Below are 22256 nucleotides of genomic sequence, written 5' to 3' on the forward strand. Positions count from 1 at the left end.
TAGGCAGAGAGAAACCCAGGAGTCAATCAGTCAATAGGGGTCACAACAAATCCCTGCTCTCATAACCACATAAATATGGACAAACAATAAAATAGTTGGCATGATGCTTGAATAAAGCCTCTGACTTCAGATAAACCTTTGCTCCCCTCTAGGTATTGGATTTTAATATTCTTTTGAACTCCCTCTCCTCTCTGGTGCAGTTTTGTGATGCATTGAAATGGCAACTACTGTATGTTATTTTGGGATTTCCAGAGGCTCTTATGATATGTGCAACCATTTCTACATCCTGCTTGGTAAATTCCATACATCTTACAGTATATGAAATAAAACACAAGCAGCACCAGAGTATTGTAATTGGGAAATATACAAACATATAACACCCAGATAATTAAAATATTAAATTCAATGCGAGCAGAACTCGGTTTTGATGATAAAATAACTGCACAAAGGTGTGTGTGATTTGCATACCACCTGATCACCTTCACGCTGCTGCAGTAGAAACAGGGTCTTGCTAAATCCACTGTAAGAGACCAACAATATTTACACCAAGTTAAGTAAATAAGATAAAGATGGTGAACTTGCCCCTCGCTAAATGCATTAGACGTGAACTCTCTTATCAGAGTCTCAGCACACAGACTTTTTAAAGATGGCTTTCCCAAGCTGTAAATGGTCTTTGTTACCCAATTAGTTTGCAGACAACCTTTTGGTGTTATATTCCTGCTTTGACAGCCTTAAACCATCCGTCTAAAAAGGCACAATTAGACCACCGGGGAGAGGATGGACACTGTCCAGACCTTCATCTTCTCCAACACTTATCAGGTTGCTTATCTTCAATGCTAACCTATTATGTCGTGTTTTTTTTTTTGTCAGTAAGAGGGAATTTTTCTGCTTAGTTCTTCATGTTCACTAGGTTTTGTCTTTTGGAGGCTCTGATCCAACTAGGCTGAGGATCAGAGGGCTAAGGCCAAGACAGGGGTCAGCGAGGACTTATCAAGGTCTAGCAGCAGGAGTTGGACTCCCTGCGGGGAGGCCGTCCTTTCTCTAAAGCAGGTGAAGCAAGCAGAGCCTGCATGTTTCTCTACTTCTTGTGCCAAGAAGTAGAAAAGGAAAAAAAAAACAAAAACTATAGGAATTCTGAAAGTGAGAGTGGGTGTTAATAAACCACATTTGTGTGGGAAAAACTACACCACTAAGGTGGGAGGCATACAAAACAATAATCTGCCAAAAAAAACAAAAACTGTAAAAACATATAACACATGCTAGGACGACTCAGTCTTTTGTGATCTTTACCTACATTTATGTTAACACAAATAAAAATAAAGGCAAAAAGATCAAAAACAATTAAAAGCAAACTATACATGTATAAGCTAAATCAATCTCTGAAAGGCAAACACTGCTAACAAGTAAAAAAAATGTGAAAACAATTGTTACAAAATTATCTTCTTTAGTTATGGTTAAAAAAACAACAAACTGTCCACATAAAGCTATAATTTTCATTTAATCGGTTCCGTCAAGATCATTCCAGATCACAAAGGTACTGGCCTTCAATCAATGACACTTATTATTATCTCACTCTGTTCGGATACATTAGGAGTCGTACAAGGGTTTTTTTTCCCAATGAGGGGGGAAATGTATCTCTAGTACTTCTTAAGAAAGTTGTTTTAACATATCACAAGTTATAAGCATGACAGTGACAGATGGCAAAGCAGCTGTCACCACTCAAGTTTGTTTCACTTTCCTTTCTTTTTTCGCCATCTTGTTTTTCCTCTTGTGGCTTTGGTGAAAAAAAGGGTCTTTAGTGTATTGAAGTGTTGGATAATCATTCATTTGGGAAGCCATATTGCTTACTGTAAAAAAAAAAAAAAAAAAAAAAAAAAAAAAAAAAAAAAAGCAATGTGTGAAGCCAGGAAATTTTTAGGCTTGGAAACAGTTTTAGTTTTTTTTCAGAAAAAGTCAGATTTTGAAATTACTTTAGACTTGGTAAAAAAAAATAAGCTGATGTAATGAAGGTAAAATGTTTTTTTTTTTTTTAGAACCAACACACAGTCAATCAAATTTAATAAAAAAAGACGATTGTGTATAACTTCTGCTATCACAAACTGAACAGTTGTTCATGAATGCTAATGTTAAACCAAGCTGTTGAGTGTACAACATCTAGAAAACACATGCAAAAAAGCTCTTACATCTTCTAAACCACAGTGTGCCTCTGAGATGAGTTACTGAACGAGTGTGTGCACCCACAGAGCTGTGAGGTGAGGATGGTGTGGGAGACAACAAGTAACCCAGCTCACCGTTGTTAAGCTGCTGATGTAATGAGTGGCCCCCAGAGGCCTTAGAGCCTCACTGGAGCTCCCTGATCTGTTTACAACTCAACAAACAATTGGTGCTTGACAACTGCCTGTCTCTCTATATTACAGTATGAGTGATGTTACTGCAGATTGATCACATCTGGAGGCTGCGTGACAGGATTGGGAAGTTAATTTGAAGTATTAAACTTTGTAACACGCGCTAAAATCCAGCCAAACGTTCCTATAGCAACATTAAAACATTAAATTAGCAGGGACAAACTTGTAACTATAAAAGTAAGTGATTATCTACAGAAACATTAAACAAGGTGAGCACTGAAAATGTTAAATTAGCATCTATTAGCATGTTAACAGAAGTATTAAGTAGCCCAGGGTTTCTCAAATAGGGTACGTGTACCCCTAGGGGTACGCGATGGCACTAGAGGAGGTAAAGAGAGAGAGAGAGCGATACGATAATCACACTGAATAGTACCAGCAACTCACAAAACACAACAAAAACACACAAAATAACATTAAAAAGAAAAAAAAAAGCTGAATCATAAAAAGAACACACAAACAACAAAATACACAATGACACCAAAAACACACACGCGCACAGAAAAATCTTTACTATTACCAACAACACACAAAACGGCAACAAAGACACACTAAACAAGAGAAAAATACACAAGACCACTACAAAACACACAAAAAAAACAGAGAAACATACAAAACGACAGAAACAACCAAACGAGAGAACGCACACACTGAGAAAATAATTTAAATAACACCAACAACACACAAAAACAACAATAATAAAAACACACAAAATGAGAGAAAAATATACTGATTAATAAAGAGAACAGACAAACAACAACAAAATACACAAAATGACACTAAAACACACAAAATTAGGATATAAAATGATCTTAATACAAAAGCCAGTCTGGGTCCCATATCAGGAGGGGGATGACCAAAAAAGATAAAAACTATAGAAAATGATTCTTTAAAAAGTGTGTTATCGTTCATTCATTCCATCATTATACTCTATATATATTTTTTTTCACAGAATTCTGAGCAAAATGTTGTAGTTGAACAAAGGGGGGTACTTGGATTCAGAAAGAAGAGAAAGGGGGTACCTGAGCAAAAAAACGTTTGCGAACCACTGAAGTAGCCTACTGATAGAATAATGGCCCACACTAAATTTATTATTGATATAATGATATAAAACAAACACTAATTTGGGCATCCTCTTACATTACATTTGGAAAAATCTCTTTATTATTTTAATCATTAATAATTGTTAATAAATCAGCCACAAATGACAAGCTAGTTAGCAACAGTCTAGTTCCCCTACTACGCAATAATGTCACATATGTCATATTGTGTGTGTATCTATTGTGAGAATAACATGCTCCGTGAGTGATGCTACTATTGTACATATTATGTTGTGGGGTGTAATCTATAGAACCAGTCTGATGACAAATGTGGAGAGTTTAAAGAGAGTGACGGAACACCCTACTTAAGTGTAATGACGGTGGCTGTGAACCAGAGGGGCGAGGGTGAGTGCTAACACCTAGAGCTGATAGTTGGGATAAACGTGTCTAAGTTAGGCCCCAATATGAGCTTATTCCAAAGTCTAAGGCATGCTAGTGTATCCACGACCCATGTGCAGGCAAATGCCCGCAGGACAGGCCGGGCCAGGAGCACCCAACGGGAGCCATGGAGAAGCACACACACCTGAGCAATGGTTGCATATTTTTTCTACATAGATATGTCTTTCACAGTCACTTTTTGTCAGAAATAAAAGTAAAACTGCATTCTCACTGCAGTATTCAGCTGTTGCTTGATAGTGCAGACTATAGTCCAGATGTTCTGTGGTCCATAATAGGTAGGGTCATTTTGTTGTCTTGAAATCTTGTTTTTACTGCAAAACTTCAATGATGTGGTAATTTGTTATGATCAAATTCAAATGACATTATTAAATAATTTCATGCTGAATACAAAAGAAAATGGTTTTCATTATTGAGGGAAAATGAAAGCCTCGTCTTAATCTGATTAAAGGTTGAGTTTTCTTTGTGATCATAACTGCACGGCTGTGAACAGAGATGTAAAAATGTTAGAAGATTGTATGTCATGCCAGAATGACTCAATATAGCTACTTAATGTTCAGCATCTTTGCATCTTTGACCTGAGGAAGTCACAATCTCTGTGTTGTGTTGGAGGAAAGCATGCAGCCATTAAAGTGAACACAAAGCAAATCAGTGAGTCCTGTTCTGCTTATCAGGTGAACTGCCATATCAGTTTGGGTAGTTGTGTTGTGATGTAAGGACAGCAGAATGTCAGGTTCACTTGCAGATCAAGTCAACCATGTATTATCTCTCAAACAGTGGAGCTGGGCTGTGGCCATAATAGCTCTGACTAGCTGACTGACGGAGTGTGTCTTGAGTGCTTCATGGCTGATGCATAGAGCTGTATGGAGGCGGAAATGTTTTCCAGCCATGGCCACTAAAACTTTAAAAGTGCAGGCTTGGAAAAACATGAATTAAAAAAAAAGCAAACAATGGATGTTTATTTTTGTCACAGCCTGATCTTCAAATTACATCTGAATCAAAGTCGTGTTGGTCTGTACTAAGTAGTCCAGACCCGTTGGAGCTATTTCATTCTTTTTATGAAGGAAGATAAAAACTTCCAATAATGCCAATCAATAAATATATGGATGACATTGAGTTAAGGGCTAAGCTGGCCAGATAATTACCATTTTACCCAACTGAACAGACCCCCGTCCAGATATTGGTTTAAACCCAAGAAATAATTGATGCATGCAATCACAAATTGGTTCTCCGCCTAAAATTTGAGGCCATTATTTCATTAGATAAAAACCGTATTTTTGGTGCCAAAATTATTTGTGACCAACACAGAAATTCAAATCCTGTTAGTCCTGATAATGTCAGGCTTTTTTTTTTTTTTTTAAACCAAATCCAAGACAAAATGACTTTTGCTACTTGAGCACAGGCCACCTATAAGAAAGGGAGCTTTTATTTTCCTTTCTAGCTCAGTGGCTTGTTTGTTTGTATGCATGCGTGGCTGATCCTGTGCATATGTGTAAGTGTGATTTAGCAGCGATGCTACAGAGAGGTCCTATCCTGGGGTGCCTTCTTGCATATGTAATTGGATGTTACTGTAAATAATTGCCTGGGCATGTGCCAGTGTGATGATGGTGATGATTTGTGTGTGTGTCGACTCATGTGTGACTGTATGTATGTATGTATGATTGTGTGTGTGTGTGTGTGTGTGTGTGTGTGTGCGTGTGTGTGCGTGTGTGTGTGTGCGCGCATCTGCCCCATCCGTACTCTACTCTCAAGTCCCACTGATTCTCCTTTCCAGCCATGTTGAATCCTCTTTTCCTTATCAGGCGAGCCCAGGCCTGCATCAGGCTCTCCTTGCTATGACAGAGGCTACAACAATAGGCCTGCGATACCGCTGCTTAGCGCTGCGTTTCGGAGGGGAAACCTGCCACAGGCGCAGATTAACTACAACACACACACACACAAAATAGATTGCAGTTTCCAAAACAAAACATTTTTCAGAATGCCTCCTCTTGATTAATGAAGCTATGACAAGAAGAAAAAAATAATTTCGGAAACAGAAAAACCCGCCACCACTTGTTAAAGTTTAGGGGTAGCTAACAATAAACATATTGGAGGGAATGGGTGGGCAAACAGGAGTGAGATAAATGTCTTGAGTGATGGGCTGAATCATTTCTGAAGCTGTATTTTCTTTAAGTTTGGTCCAATATTCCTGCCCTTTTACTAAATTACACAATAATCGCATTGCATCGGTTGACAGCCTCTGCCTCTCTCTCTCTGTCCCAGGTAAAAATTAGGACAGTATCTTGACATTTTTGCTCTTCTGTAGTCTACAAGCTGAAGCTCTCTCTTCCCCAGCCAAAAGCAGCACATTGTGCACACTGATGCGCTTGTGCCCTCCCACACACTAGAAATCTACAAACACCCTGAAATATGCAAACCAAACAGACATGGAAATACACAGGAACGATTTAAGCACGTCTACGTATTTGGCTTTTAGATCATTATTTTCTATAAAAAATATATGCCGGTACATTTAAAGAATACTGATAAATGACTTACTATGACCATTTATCAGCATTTAAGCATTAAAAAGCTACAGAATATTTTTTTTTTTAATTTACTGAACATTTTTTATGTTTTTATGAATAATGTCCATACTTGAGGAAATCTTGGACCTTTTCAATGCAGTTGTTCACAATGTGGTTTTGTGCCCAGTTTGCTAAATTGGTGTTTGGTTTAACTGACCAAGGGTCACTATTAAATAAAATGCAATGGAATTAACTGTACTGATGAATTCAATTCATTATGTCAACCTAAATTAAAAGGAAATTGTGATTGTATTTTTCGATTCAAAGTACATTAAGTATTATATGTGTTGTAAATTCTATTATGCACAGGAATTGGAAAAATCCAAAAATAATAGTTTCATTGTAAATAATATCTAACTATTTATTCTTAAACATATCAAGTAAATGGAAAATTTACTTTTTTTGATAATGTTATAATTTATTTAGCAACTGTGTTAGACTTTGTAATGAATATCTACACTGCGTGTTCAAGGTTTTTCACCTGCAATGAAATGAGGAAAAGAATCTTACGCCTCATCATTTGGGAGTGAATCCCAGCAAAAAATCTTCAGTCCTGTGGGAACTGTGCACAAAAGAAAGGGTCCACCTAACACATAATATTCAAAATATCTAAAAACAATGTTTACTTCTGTGTGCCACACAGGACAACCTAAAGATGCACAATTTAAAATAAAAAAAAAACTCATTTATTGGCCTAATATAACAAAAAGCCAATCCTGTGAGATTTAAAACACTTGATGCCTATAATTTTCTACACGTGACTGCGGGAGTTATTCATTTTCATACTTTGTATTAATTAAAGGCTATATGTCAAAGCTCAATCAAAGATTTAAAAGGAAATATAATGACATGTCTTAAATTAGCTTTGTTATTAATTTACACTAAAGGGCCCCTCCAAACACTGTATATAAAATCTTGGTGTCATTACAGTTGCACCTTGACTAAGCTACACTAATAATTACTGAGAAGGCAACGTGGTTAAGGTGGCAACACCCTAATCAACACATTTACAGTAGAGCTCAGAATCTGCTGCTCATTAATAGCTTCCCGTCCAATCAATTATTAACAGCTACAAAAGAAGCCAGACTCTTACTCCAGGCAAACAGAGAGGCGCCCTCTCCTCCTGCTACTGTCCAGCATAGGTAATTACAGCTTTTAAAGACACCTGCTACTCAATAGCTTCAACCCAAAATGTTAATTCAGACCCCCGATTTCAGACATTTATGTCTGAGTGTCACTATTACTTTGCGTTAATTTGAAGAGTGCGAGGAAGCCATGGCGGAGGCCTTGTCGGCAGCCGGCTGAATGTGCTCGTCGCTCACCTGCGCCGGGCCCGCTGATGTAATTGGAGTCTAATGGTCTGATTGATCAGTGAGAGAAGTGAGGGATGAGACGGGGCTCTGGCAGCTCCATCAGTCAGATAGAGCAGAGAAGGGAGCAAAGGAGGTGAAGGAAGACGAACAGGGCAGGAAAGGAGGGCTAACAACAGGAGCACCCAGACAACTTTAGCATGTCCTACATCAGAGTTTTTCAACGTGTGGGGCAGGGATGGGCGAGAAAAATATTGACCAGGAAAAATTGCGGTAAACATTCTACACAAAGCAGAAGAAGAGAAGAGAAAGTGTCATCGAGACAGCCTTCCACTCAGTATTTATGAGGCATTCGACATCTTTTCCTCCTCAGCGAGGTCGGGTTGAGGTGTTGTATCATGTCAATGGTGGCTTTCTCAAGCGTCTGATCACAGGTGTGTGGGAGTGTTATCATTATGGCGTGGCGTGTCTCCTGGTCTGTGTCCCTATTCCCTGTCCGTCTCGGTCTCTGTGTCACTCATTGTCTCGCCTGCGCTCTCTGTTCAGTATGTTTGTGCTTGGGAGTTATTTGCACTGTGGAAGTGAGGAAAGTGTGTGTAAGTTGTTGTTTGCTTGTAATTACGTTGGAGTTTGTCAGTGGGCAGGTGTGTCTGTTCTTCATGTTCAGCTGCAGATATGAGAACACCTGTACTCAGGTGTCATTAGCGGTATGTTTAAGTTTGGTTTGTTGTGTGAGTCGGCGTCATTTCCACGTTGTCACCTTGTAGATCAGTCTGCTGTTAAAAGGAACAGGGTGTGTATGCTGTCTTTGTTTGGACTGAACAAAGAAAAAGAACAAAATATCCAGATTATTTGAAACTGATGTAATATCAGTTGTTTTTAATTTTTAAAAACAATGTAGTAGGCCTAGTAATATTCAAATAAGTGTTTGGAAATGTGTTAAAGACTAAAATAACACACTCATTTTAAGGTTAAAACGTTTCATTTTTTTCAAATTATAAATGCATTTATGTGTGAGTGAGTGTGAAGGGGTGGGCGCTGCTGCCATTCCCACACTTACATTATTATACATTATTCAGATGCAGTAGGATCAAACCAACTCATTTGTTTTCTGTTTACATTAGTTTTCAGCATTTTAGCTACTATTCGTTTTCCTTAACAGCTATAATCATCCCCTAAAAATAAAAAAAATAAAAAAAACTATTTACATGTTTAAAAAGAAGGGCTCCAAATGATCCTCGATAAAACAATGTCAAAAACAGTAGACAGGTTTAACTCCCTGCTACACTGCAGTGTGGTTGTGTTTAACAGGTCTGCAACGGCAATAAATACACCTCCAGTCCCTCATGCCAGTTTGAGCCCCTGGGGTCTACAGACCTGCCACGGCCGACCCATCAGCTGTGAAATCTGCTTTCCTCTTTGATAAACAGTGGAGATGTGACCCTATCTCTGTCCTGCAGATGCCCAGATTTCCTGTCATGCTTTTCCCTTCTGTTTTCCACTGCTCTCTCTCTGTTAATTCTCTTTTTCAAGGTCTATACATGTAAGAAGAAGCCTGCCGACACACGCACGCTAAACGCTCCATTCGTCCTCCCGTCTCAGCATCATACATCACATTGTTAGGTTAAACTGAGGCTTGCTCTCTATAGGCTTTCACCTCAGAGTGCATAAATCTATGTTACTTTAGTTCTCACTATCTGTCCAATGTTCCATACCACAAGCAGTATTCCCATAGGTGCATTTCAAATCCTTTTTCTCTGTCACTGACAGACTGCGTTTGTTCAAAGTGCTGTTGTTTTTTCATTACTTATTGTGTGCCCACTTTAAAAGGCCATAAAACATAAAACACCACTCCCTAGGTGTCACACCAGGCATAGACAAAGTCCTGTGCAACATATTGAAAATCATAGTTGGACCTCTAAAAAAATTTAAGCTTCAAATGATGTGACTAGATGGAGGTATGAAATATGTTTGATTTAGAAAGGGCATATCAATATCTCACAAGCACATCATGGGTTTCAAGCGTGATAAGAGTGTCAATCCTGCCGTACACCCTTCTACCTTTAGGTCATTCATTCCCTTCTGAGGTATCAAAATATCTAAATCCAAGAGAGCAAAAAGAGATGTGATAGTTGGTGCAGGTCAGAAGAATGACTGAGAGCCTAATAGGTGAGGCAAGGACCCATGAAGCACAGTTTTATTTCTACCTCAAACGATTTCTGTCTCCTTCTGACCCTTCTCTGCAGCTCCAACATGCACCACGCTCTTTTCTTCTCATCTCCGTTTACTCCTCACATTCGCATTTGTTATTTCAACTCCAGGTGAGGCATCAGGGTTTTGTCCACATGTCAGTGCTGGAAGATTTGCAACAACTCTATTGCTTCCCATGGGAATAACCGAGATAAATGCAGCTCTGTGTTAAGGAAGGATGCCAATGGCTACACGTTTAACAAAGCAACAGCAGTTTGGTAACTTGAGGCCTAATTATGACAAAAATAAAAATGAAAAACAGTGTTGCTGTAAATGAAGCGATTCCCTTGTGATGCAGGAAATACAGGAAGCGGCATGTTTTGAGCCTATTCAAGGAGACCATGGTAAAAGTTACACTAAACCCGAACAGTGGGCTCACTAACACACAAAAAAGACCCCATGCCATTTAGGTTGACCTAGCTTTTAATGAGAGCTAGTGAGAACCTGCTAACAGCCACTACCCACGTTTAAGAGGAAACATAGGAGAGGAGGAGGGCAAGCAGTGGAGCATTAAAACGGCCCCCATGAGACTAGACACACCTGAGATCCTTAAAGACAATATGCCAGAGCTGCTTCCTCTGCTTTTAATTGCAAGGGAGGCTCGGCATATTCACTAACCCCCCCACAGCCTATTACAGGTGATGACCAGCACCTGCTCACTTCAACAAAGACAAAAGCTGAGAAACAGTTCATAATTCCTCAGAGGGCAGTTAGTTACCAATTTATCATTTTTGCCATGAAACTGCGTCTTGTCGAGGAAGTATTTTGATAGATTAAAACCGACTGCAAAGATGTACCATATGACATCACCTGGTGAGTAACTCGGGTCATTAGATGGACAGTTAGAGGCTGAATTTGGAAACCTTTGATGCCAGAGAAATATGTGAATTGAGTAACTTTGGAGGGCAACCAACATGTTACTCTGTCAAATCACTTTCTTGCCCAAGGATAACTGGCTTTATCCTGAGAGAAGCCATATTTCATGGCTATAATACGGCTTCAGTTATATAAAGCTACTGATGACTTCAAAACCAAAGGGGGAGCTTAGGAGATAGTCAAAACTGCTTGGGAAATGATTTAATAAAGTTAAGCATTTGAGGAATCTAACAAAGTGGGAGGAGGGTGGCCTCTGAGTCCAAAATCCTCCTGGAGTTTTCCTTATGTTTCTTCACGGAATGAACGTGAAGCCGGTTATGATTTTAATAGGAATTTCTTAATTAATCCAAATGCAGAATGGAGGATCAAAGCCATTGAGGACTTGTCACTCCAGCAGAGCAGCAGGTCAACACCAGCCTCTGCTGGGATCAAAGAAAAAAAGAGATATGAAGCTGCTGTGACACCAAACATAATGAATGGTGACTTTATTCAATTGGAGCCTGTGCTGAACTTCAAATCTACCAATTAAAATGTTTTGTCATTAAATAAATGGTTCCAACTGATACACTAAAGATTCTCTTCAATATGTTTCTATGCCCATGAGTTGAAGTTACTCTGGTCTTTAGATGTATAACTTTTTAGTATTCGTGTTGTTACAGGTAATGTCAATGAAGTGCACTGATCTACATTCATTTATTCTAAAAATAATGTTAACTGGTTGTTATCAGATTAGATCCTTTCATCTGACGATGATATCTATAATGTTTATTGTAGATCTGAGTTCTCCAGCCACGACATATTAAAGGGCATTTTCTCCTTTAACAAAAGTTGGTCATTACAAGTAAATGCACAAAACAATAGCAAAAAAATACACATAATTATTAAAAATACACAAACATTAACAGAAAATTACACAAAAGGATGATAGAAATAGACAAATATACAAAATGATAACAAAAATAAACAAAATGACTCCAAAAACACAAAATTATGACTAAATTACACAAAATGAGAGAAAAGTATACAAAGTGACATCAAAACTACATAAACTCTCTCCAATAAATACACACAAAATTACAGTAAAAGTATACAATAACAACAGAAAAATACAAAATGAGAGAAAAACAAAAGAAACAACTAGAACAAATTGCACAAAATTAGAACGAAATTACAAAAAATACAAAAAAGGAAACTACACAATCCTTTTGTTCTTTCCTCATGTTGGTCATTTTTCTAAATGCTGACATGACTGTTGATAACGTGGCCCTCAGATCAAACAATCACATTTTTCTGGCCCCCACTGAAGTTGCCCATCTCCGCTCAACCAACACATCGTTGGCCTCTGCTGTAGACTTTTTCTCCGTTTCCTATTTTTTTTGTCTTTGCATCCTCAGACATCTGCATTGGTAATGGTGTGTTGTTTATTGGAGCATGCACTTTCAAAGCGGTAACAAATCCAACCAAAACAAAGACTTACCAGTGCAGTGTTTTCAGTGTTCATCTCAATCTTCCCCTCGAAGGGCCCCCATGTCGTTCCCACAGGAAGCTGCTGTCGGCTGTGGACGCGTCGTTCACCATCTTTAAGGAACGCATCTAGTTCTCCTGTAAAATAAAACATCACAGTCAAATATAAGACTTCAGCTAGCATACCCACCAATCACAGTGTAGTTTACATTTGGTCACCTCCGTATGCAGCCTTCGATTGCATAAAGCACCAAGTTTAGGCCATGCAGTTCATCGCTCTGATGTTATTCCTCAGACACACAGTGTACTAACCTGGCTACTAAGGTGTCTACAGTTAAGATCATTTCACTGAGATACTGGACACTCACTGGCTGACCAAAGCAACTTGTGGCAGGCCTATTTCAGTTGTTCCAGGAAATCAGGGTCCCTGTAACTGCTGGGCAGCGCTCCAGTTAATTAACAGTGGACCCGGATAACACTGTTAGTACTACCGGTGCTCACCTCCCCGACACTGCATGCTACATCTTATCTCTTAGATTCAGTGTACTTTTTCAGATGGTGATTAATCAAATAGTTATGATAAACCTCAGGACAGGCTGAGAAACTGTTTGCAGAGGAGGATGTTTCTCTCTCTCTGTGTGTGTGTGTATGTGTGTGTGCGAGTGTACGTGTGTTCTGTGCATCTTTAAGTGGAAAAAGAAAAAATAAAGCACATATTTATCTTATGTTATGGATTTATCAACTGGAGTTAATAGCAGTTTAACATTTGGCTGCATAATTATTATTAAAATGATTTTTAGTATTAGAACATATCAAATGTGACTAATAAGAGAAGCCACCCCAGATCAGATTATAACTTCATATAACTTTAAATTTAAGCAACAATAAACCATTGAGAATGATCCAACAAATGTAAAAAGAAAACTTACGAGTGTTACTAACAATCTGTCAATGATGTGGCAGACCACTAGAGGGCATAAGCAGTAAAATGCTCAATGTTGCAGGTTTTTATTGCATAAGAAGAATTTAAAATTTCAGTACAAGTGTTTTTTTTCTTTTCTTTTTTCAAACCAGAGAACAATGATTATAACATGGAGCATCTTTATGCAAATGAACCCTACATATGTTTCGCACATTGTATCTTTTAGCCTGTTTGTTAACATGGGGCTGAAAGGTTTTCGTGGCATTCAATTCATGCTGAATGAGCTTCTATAAACACTGGACTTTCAGATGTGTGTATAATGACCTATTTGGCCCTGTCCTACTCAGTAAATATCAACCGTGTATCTGCTTTGGAATTGTGCTCGTCTGTTGTGCTGCTATGCAGATGTGTGCTTATATTCAGCTTTGCATGCGTAAACACGATCAAACCCCGGGGCAGGTGTTACTACCCGATACAAATGACACCTTGCAGATCATATACTCATCAATGGCGGTCACTATTGTGGCAATAAAAAGCTAAATGTCAGCCACATTTTCAAAAACATTTCCTAGTCATGTCAAACCTTTGTCATTTATATATTCAAAACCTAAAGAACCCACACATATTCCAACTGCTGTTGTAGTTTTGAGAGGATGGGAATAAGCCAGAAAGATCATCTGGACCGTGTTATCTTATCGTTTTCTCCTCTGTCTCTCTTGCTTATGCTGTTACGTGCTCTCTTCCTGGTGTTGCAGCAGAGGGTGGCTAAGCTCATTAAGGAAAAATAATTAAACATTGGTGCACAGCTGGTCGTCATCACTGAGAGTAACAGTCACCGCTTGATGCATTCTGTTTGTCCTCAGATAAGACTCACGGCCTTTAACCACTTGGATGCAACTTCCTTTTTAGCCTCATCTGACACAACTTCAGCCATCCTCAGCCAGTCTGACTCAAACTTCGCTCTCTTTTCTTCCCAGTGGGTGGGAAGACGAAGGCAAAACAGTGAGTGTGATTTAAATTGTGTGGTTCATGGTCCACAATGTTTAGGTGCCAGTTGTAAGCATCTCACCAAATGTTGCCCGAGGACCTTGGCTCACAGATGGCTTGTCACATCTGTTGCAGATACTAGTGGATGATTTGCTCAAAAACAGCCACGGATGACGAATGTGTGCCTTTCACTGACACTCTGGATGTTCACTACGAGCACTTACTGGTAAACAGATAGAAAATATCTATAAACTGGCAGGTTGACTCTGTTGTCAGTAGCTGGGTTTCCATTACAGATTTTCACAAAATAAAAGCAATGTTTCTAAATGTTGACAAAGTATAATTGCGCTTTGAACGCATTTCCATTGAACGTTGTTTTGGGCAGGCGCCTCGTAACTCCCGTGAAATATCATCCCGCGAAACATTGTTGCAGGAAGATTGATGGTCAGAACCTCCTTATAACACTGTATTCTTTTGTTGTTTCACGTCTAATGCTAAGAATTGTCCTGGTCTCCTCTTCAGTCTACACGTGCCCAGTGTTTTCTCGGAGAGAAATGGTCATGTGACCATGTACGTCACATCATGTGACGTGTATTTGCAGAAAAAGTGTTTCCATAGCGCTTTTGCGACACATTTCAATATCGAAACCTCTGAAATTCCTTCTGATGAAAGCGTAAAAACTTTTGTAGCGATATTTGCTTTTTTTTTTTAATTCAGGTGTTTCCATTACCAGTTTTTTATTTACAAGGATAATGGAAACCCAGCTAGTGCTATGCATGTACAGTTATGGAAGCAAAATAACTTCATGCTTTTTTTGTGATTCTCCAAACTTACCACCTATTACCGTTACTAATTACCAACAAGCTTAGGGCAAATACAGATCTCAGAGTTTATCCCCCAAGCAAACAAACAAAAAACTGTAGGAAATCTGAAAATAGGGTGTTAGGAAATATGACACACTTGGGTTGTCTCATCATTCAACCCTTAAATGCCACACAATTGGCAGTATGGTTTGCTCAAGAGACTTGAGACTTCAGTTTTAAGAAAACTGGCCATTTTCTCTGTGGTTCTTTTAAAAAGCTCACAACTGAATGCTAATGAGTTAGCTCATGGCATGATGCCAATCTGCTATGATTTAATTAAATTAATGTCTTTGGACATTGTCAACTACTTTCTGCATTTCACTACCAATATCAAATGTCGTGAAACATTTTCCAACAAGTATTTACTTGGTTTTTTATTTAAAGTTTCTGTTGTATTAAAGTTTTTACCTGATCCTGTATAGCCAAGCTCAACTGATGAACTCAGCCTGTCACACGCTGATGAAATGTCACCATCTTACCTTCTTGATGTTGAGTGTAGAACAATTTTTATTAACCAATACAACAGCATGTAAAGCTGTCTATGGAGAGGGCTTTAAATGCAAACGTGTTTATAAAAGTTATCATTTATCAATTAGATGGAGTAATAACTCGTGTAGTTAGCAATAAAGTTTGAATATGTTCTTTTAAACCTTAGTTTGTTAAATGGAGAGGCACACTAGCAATGATTTATGTCCGTATACAGCTATTGTGCACCAGTTTAGCCTGGTTTTATTACCAGTAATCAGTATTTTGGATTGGATTGTTTTTAAGATGTCTCACCACTCAAAACGCCTCTTCAATTACCATGAAACATTGCCACTATCAAAAAATGTATGTCCTGAACTGTGAAACATATAGATTCTTATAGTCTTGAGATTTGTGGTACATTATGGTGAAAAGAAGACTGAAGCACTCTAAAACCTGCTTGTTCAAACCTATAGCAGATATATCCCCCATTATTCTGAATTGGATTTTGTCTATTATGTTAGTTTGGAGTTTTTAAAAGAAGGAAAGTTCTACAGTTTAACATTTTTGCAAAACTACAACTCAAATATTCTGCTCTGTGAAGCTTAAAAATATCTATAATGTATTCACATCTCTGTGCAAATGTTTCACATTAAGCCTAAAATGTGTAGATTTGAATTTTCCTGATATGGCTCTGGCCAGGAGGGAGGCCTACACTAATGGTTAGAGATGACAAATGACACAATCAACTCAGGATTGCAGATTAACCTTTGTTAAAGTGTTTGATCGGTGATAATTTTTTCCAACATGAATTTAACTTCCCTAACTAGTTCAAACTGGCAACTTCTACAAGAAGGAACTGCCTACCGCAGGGTGTGTACTGTAGGAGAACAAAGAATAACAGTAGAGACAAGAGATGAAATATGCTTGAGTTTGACACGGCAGACGATTCCTCTTGATATCAAGCAGAGCCTTTGAATCAAAGCATATAAATGACTGCTGTTCAAAGTTCAATAACCTCTGTGGCAATTCACAGATGCCTCTCTGAATCCCAGTCATCTCCACTGATAGGCCATGTTATGGAGCCTGCAAATGGGCTATAAATTAATACACCATGAGATAGGTATATGGGGTGAAATGGAGAGCACTGTATCAGTTCAACAAAAGGTGCCACATCTTAAAAGCAGATATGTGATTTGAAATTTTACAGCTGAAGGAGAAATGTCACAGAGCTTTGATAAGAAAACGATGAACTTTCTCCCCCTCCCGCCCAAACTGCTATTATCAGGTACCGCTGAGGAAAAAATGCATCATTTATAACCCACAGCCACACTATTATGTTTGAGCAAGGTACTTGTTTTAATATACTGGATGACCCCAACACCATCAAGCCACTCCCCATCTCATTAGTTTCTACCACAACACTCAATCCAAACCATTCCATCCAAAACCAGCTGACACGCAACCTATGGTTGAACTGGGTTTGCCTTTAAACACCAGGATGACCAAGTTAGAATGGTGGTTCACGTTTTTTAGGTAGCCACATGACTTTTGGCACATATGGAGGTGGGGAAACAAGTAGTGGTGAGGACAGGAAATAGGGGCAGATATTTAAGTGAACCACAATGACACAAGCATATTATAACAAGAACCCTCAAACCTCCACCCCAAAAGCCCCAAATATCCTCTTTGCCAGCAGTGTTTTGTCATAGATTTTGTTGACTACATTTGTTGAATGACAATAACTAGACTATGACTAACATTAAAAAAAACAAAAAAAAACATACATTTAAATGAAAACTATATTCACACTTCAAAGGCTTGGGAGAATTTTTATCCCCATTAATAACCATACAGTGGATCCAAATGTACTGTATGGGCACCCCCATTAAAAAATTAAAAAATAGCAATGAAATGCACAGTCCAGATCAGATCTGTAAGAAACTCGGTGGGGAAACTGAGAAACTAACTCGACATAACAGTCAAATTTTAAAAAAGATCGGTCAATTACAAACAGAGATGTGAATTTTTTTAATTTTGCCAGTGATTACAGAGAGGGATTTTTCAAACTTATCCAGTATTAGTATATCAATCCAAATCCCCTCCAGACTTTAATGGAATCCTTCATGGTGTAAGGTCTATCTTTGGTTAAAATTTTGTTAAAATCCATGAAGTACTTTTGAAATAATACAAATATGGTAATTAAACCACGGTGAAAATATTACTTCCTTGGCAGAGGTAATATTTATACAGTATTCACTAGTAATATGACAAAAACAATTGGCTATTAAGTACTAAGGAAAGTATAGAAAACACATTTTTCTTAAAGTAAAACTAAATATAATAGCAATGGAGGTTTGCATGCTGACCAAAATTAAGTAAATAGGGACAACAGGTCTGTTTGGGCTGCACTGGGCTTCAATTATCTTCTGTTAATATAATCATAAAACAATATAAACTACAAAAATCATAAGAAAAACATAAAGGTGAAGCTTACTATTTAAGCAAACAGGTGACATACAAGCAGAAGATCTAGCCTCGGCCCTACCCTAGCCCCAGTGAGAACTGCTTAGCTACATCCAAGCTAACCTGGAATAACCACTTGTTAAAACTAAGAAGGATTAGCTTAGTTATTGTTTGGTGTTTCATAAGCACCCAGAGTCTTGCAAGAGTCATTTAAACATCCATAATACATGTAACCATAATTACAAAAGAAAAACACAACACAATGCTAGGATAGGACAATTGTGCACGCTTAGACAATACTTTTTTCCTTGCAGTACATTATTACCTCTAGACATTTGTTTGGTGTCATTGAACAATTGAAATATACCAGCTGTCAAGCGCTCCGTCTCATCAAAAACCCTGACAAAGTTAGCAGCCTGCAAGCTGACAACAATCTCTGAGACATCCATCTTTATAGAAGCGCTGCAATTTCTAGTGAATGCATGTAAATCGAGACAGCAAAACTTAAAGAATGACTGTGTTCACGCAGAGATATCGCCAGTATCGCCAACATCTAGAGGACGCACAGCACTCCTGTTGAAATCTGATTACTTTAAATGTTTTTGTTTAAATTTCACAACCGTCAAAGGGACATTACTCTACCTGAGCTTGTCAGGGTGAATGAGTAATTGATGGCAAGTGCAGGAGGAATGTGAGACTCAGAGAGAAAACAAAGACTGCAGCTGTGACTTTAAATGCAAGGTTGCTATTAAAAAAAAGAATAAATGTGAGCAATATACCTGCAAAAAATACAAAGAGCAATTAGTGAGACTATTAGCGCTATAAGATATTGAAACAAAACAGCTTTTAGAAAGAGTTCAAAAGTGCCTTGATTTTTTTGCTATTATTTCAGAAGGAGACAATTTCTAAAGTGCTCCTGAATCTCCTCCCAAGTCAATTACCAGGCTGCAACTTCCCCTGGGTAAGAGCAAATTCTGTTTTTTCCTGGGTGACCTAGTTGTCTTTTGTGAGTAGGTTTTAGCCGGAGCAGTTTGACAGTCAACAGATAAGATGGATTAAGCTTTTTTTCATCCAGTTTTGATGTGAACAGCGTAAAAGCGGGTTAAATCATTGAGTTTCAGGAGTATTTTTAAATGCCTGGAGATACCGCGATAAAAGAACTAAACCTAAGACTTGGGCAGGGAAGGTCAAGGTCGCGGCTTTGGTGAGCAGATACCCAGTGACAGGGGCCAGCTTTGGTCTCTCAGAAGCGAGCTGAGCACCGGAGCCTAGCCCACCTCTCATCACTCCAAGAAAAGATACACGCAATGAGTGAAACAAAATCCAGCGAGGGCTCAACGGGCGGCATCAAAGAGCACGGCACCCTTTGCCTCGTGTGGGTGCCTGACTGTGTGCGTGGGAATGTGAAAGTGTTTGTGAGGTTCAGGCGGGGGGGGGGGGGGGGTGTTTTGCGTGCATGCATGAATGAGATTGGAGTGCTTGCTCCTGTGTATATCTATTTGTGTGTGCTGGTGTGTGAGTGAACACTTAAATATGGTTCTTTCATGAGTAACTGGCTTCATATTTATGCTTTGATTATTTGCGAGCGCTAAAAATAAAATGACAATTAATCTGCTGATGTGCGACAAAGAACAGAAGTCACTTATTAAACAGCCTCGTTTACAGCGACATGCAAATATTAAACATTTTTGAAAATTATTTATACACCTGCACCCCCCAACACACACGCGCACACGCACACGCACACACACACGGTCAGTGGTGAGTCTAACACAAGCACATGGGAGATGACAACCATACAATCACGTGACACAGCTCAGCCAATCATAATGAATCTGATTTTCTAAGCTATGCAGCGTTATAGCCACGGGAGGATAGGAATAGATGACTCTCGAAAGACAAAAAAACACGATGCACCTGGTCAGACGCTGTGTTGGGTTATCGTGTGTCTAATCGTTGCCTGCTTCAAGGGGTTTGGGGGTTTTAAACACTTCTTGGGGTGGGGGGCATATTTAGGCACATTTGTGGACTTCTATTCCCTCGCTGCTCCCCATGTTGGTGACAGGGGAGAGTAATCCTATACACAGGCTGCTATTGTGAAATGAGAAACTAGCCTCCTTCACTGGCAGACACCAGATGCACCTCTCTCCCTCTCTCTCTCTGTCCTAATCTGTAAACGACTTAAAGGAGCCTTATCTCCGGGCTCTTCTGCTTCATTTCATGCTTGATTTACTTTAATTTGTCTGATAGGGCACAAGGATTTGGAAATGGCCCATCTTTCGGTGGAAAATGTTCTGATTTTTCTCCGGCATTGTTATGTGAAGGTTTTTGACTTTTCTCTCCCCCTCTCTATTCCTTCTCTCTCTCACTCCTCCTCCTCTTTCTCCATCTTCATCTCTCTCCCATTCTCCATTTTACTCTATTCCTCTCTTCATCATTTCTCCTTTTTTCTCTTTTGAGGTGGTGGATGTAGTGGGGTGGGGGTGGGGGGGGGGGTCTTCATCCAGTGCAACAGTCTGTTTGAGTGCATTTAGATTCGAGTAAATGCAGCACAAACAAGTTTTCCATGAGGTGTGATTCTTTTTTTGATGGAGCGAAACTGGAATCGTGTTTGCTTTTCAGATCCACGCTGAGGCGCAGAGCATCCGAGTGCTTCAAACCACAAAGATCTTATGTTTAAGTTAAGAGGCGACTGGTCCTCCAGTTTAGCAAGTGGGTGAGCGGCTGGTGCTGATAAAGTTGCTCCACAATGAGGAACAGGGGCAGGCGACGTGTCTACAGATGCCTTCGTTTCCTCCTGGAGGAACTCAAGCACTCACATGACTGTCTGACTGGTCTGTTCACTGAGACATTTTCCCCTCTTCTTCCATTTAGTGACTGAATGACAGTAGAGGCAGTGAACTATGAGCAGAGAGGAAGCCCATATCTTTGTGGATCCTGAATAATCTCCATTCCCTCCCACCAACGAGCAAGGCACAGAAGCAGCACAAACAGCTGCCCTGTATGTACAGAGATGTCACATCCATCCACAATCAGTGCAGACACTAAGATTCACAATAAAAATCTAAACATATTCCACTTGACCCATTTGTACTCATCTCCACATTGTTCATAATAAAGCAATATTTACTGTTAAAGTGGTGCAAAACATCTGACAGATTTAATAGATGCTCCTATAAAACAATTAAGCCAAATCACTTTGCACAATTTACTTTCCCACACACATGCTGACATGCGACTTCTCCAACCCCACCTCCATCACAATGGGGAAAAATGAATGGTTACCTTGGTGCACATACACAAACACACAGAGGAAGAAACAAGTGGACCATTGAAATTCATCTCACAGGCTGAATATACTAACTGAGGGTCTGTGTGTGGTGATAAACGGAGTGATGATCCGGCAACACGTCTTTATCCATGCTTTCTTTTAATTAACGGTGGCTTGTTTGCTGAAAAGATGATTAATATGCCAATGAAAATTGCATAATTGAATACCACAACACTCACAATCAGGGAGGAACATGCCATTTTTTTTATTAAACTTTCAGTATCATTATTTCTATTATTTGCTATTTTAATTCACTTGACAAGCAGGCTCCACCCACCGCTTAACGCCTCCTAAACAGAACAAAAAGGAAACCAAAATGGTGCCAATTGGCGTGACCGAATGGGGCCAAGCTGGGTCGAGCTGTTCATCACCAATGGGAAGCTTTCAAAGGCAAAGCCACTGCTTTGATATGAATACCTATCAATATGAAGAACAACGTGTGTGTTCAAGAGAAAAAGGATAAGGAGACAAAATTGGTGTTGGGCTTAGTTTAGGACAGAAAACACTCCTCTAGCCAAATAATCATGCAAGGACATGAAAGTCATTCAAAGTAAGATTTAACTACATACATTTCAAATGCATGCTATTTGATACACTGGTGTTACATTTTTACAAAAGATGAATTCATGCGTACAAACTAATGCCAAACAAAAGCCACCAAAGGAGCAGAGATGTTTGAAAAAGAGACAAAAGTAAATGAAGAATTCCACACGTGAGTAAGTTTCAGTTGAGTAAACTGTAATTTACCCAGCGGTAAGTCCACAAGTGTCTTCATGTTAATACTATATAAACACACAAAATATTCAACCAATTACATTGATACCTCCTCAAGGAAGATGTGTAGCTCTGAAACCTCA

The 22256-nt window shown here is 39.0% G+C and overlaps 1 protein-coding gene across 4 annotated transcripts in view; it reads right to left on the reverse strand.

Annotated features, from left to right (window-relative positions):
- Nucleotides 1-22256, reverse strand: part of zfpm2a (zinc finger protein, FOG family member 2a) — a 184731-nt gene that overhangs the window by 58773 nt on the left and 103702 nt on the right. For all 4 annotated transcript variants that reach the window (XM_028469912.1, XM_028469913.1, XM_028469911.1 and 1 more), the window contains one exon: nt 12379-12503. In XM_028469912.1, coding sequence (XP_028325713.1) covers nt 12379-12503 — 125 coding nt within the window. The remainder of the gene's footprint in view (nt 1-12378; nt 12504-22256) is intronic.

Source organism: Gouania willdenowi, chromosome 16 (genome assembly GCF_900634775.1).
Source record: "Gouania willdenowi chromosome 16, fGouWil2.1, whole genome shotgun sequence".
Classification (NCBI taxonomy): domain Eukaryota; kingdom Metazoa; phylum Chordata; class Actinopteri; order Blenniiformes; family Gobiesocidae; genus Gouania; species Gouania willdenowi.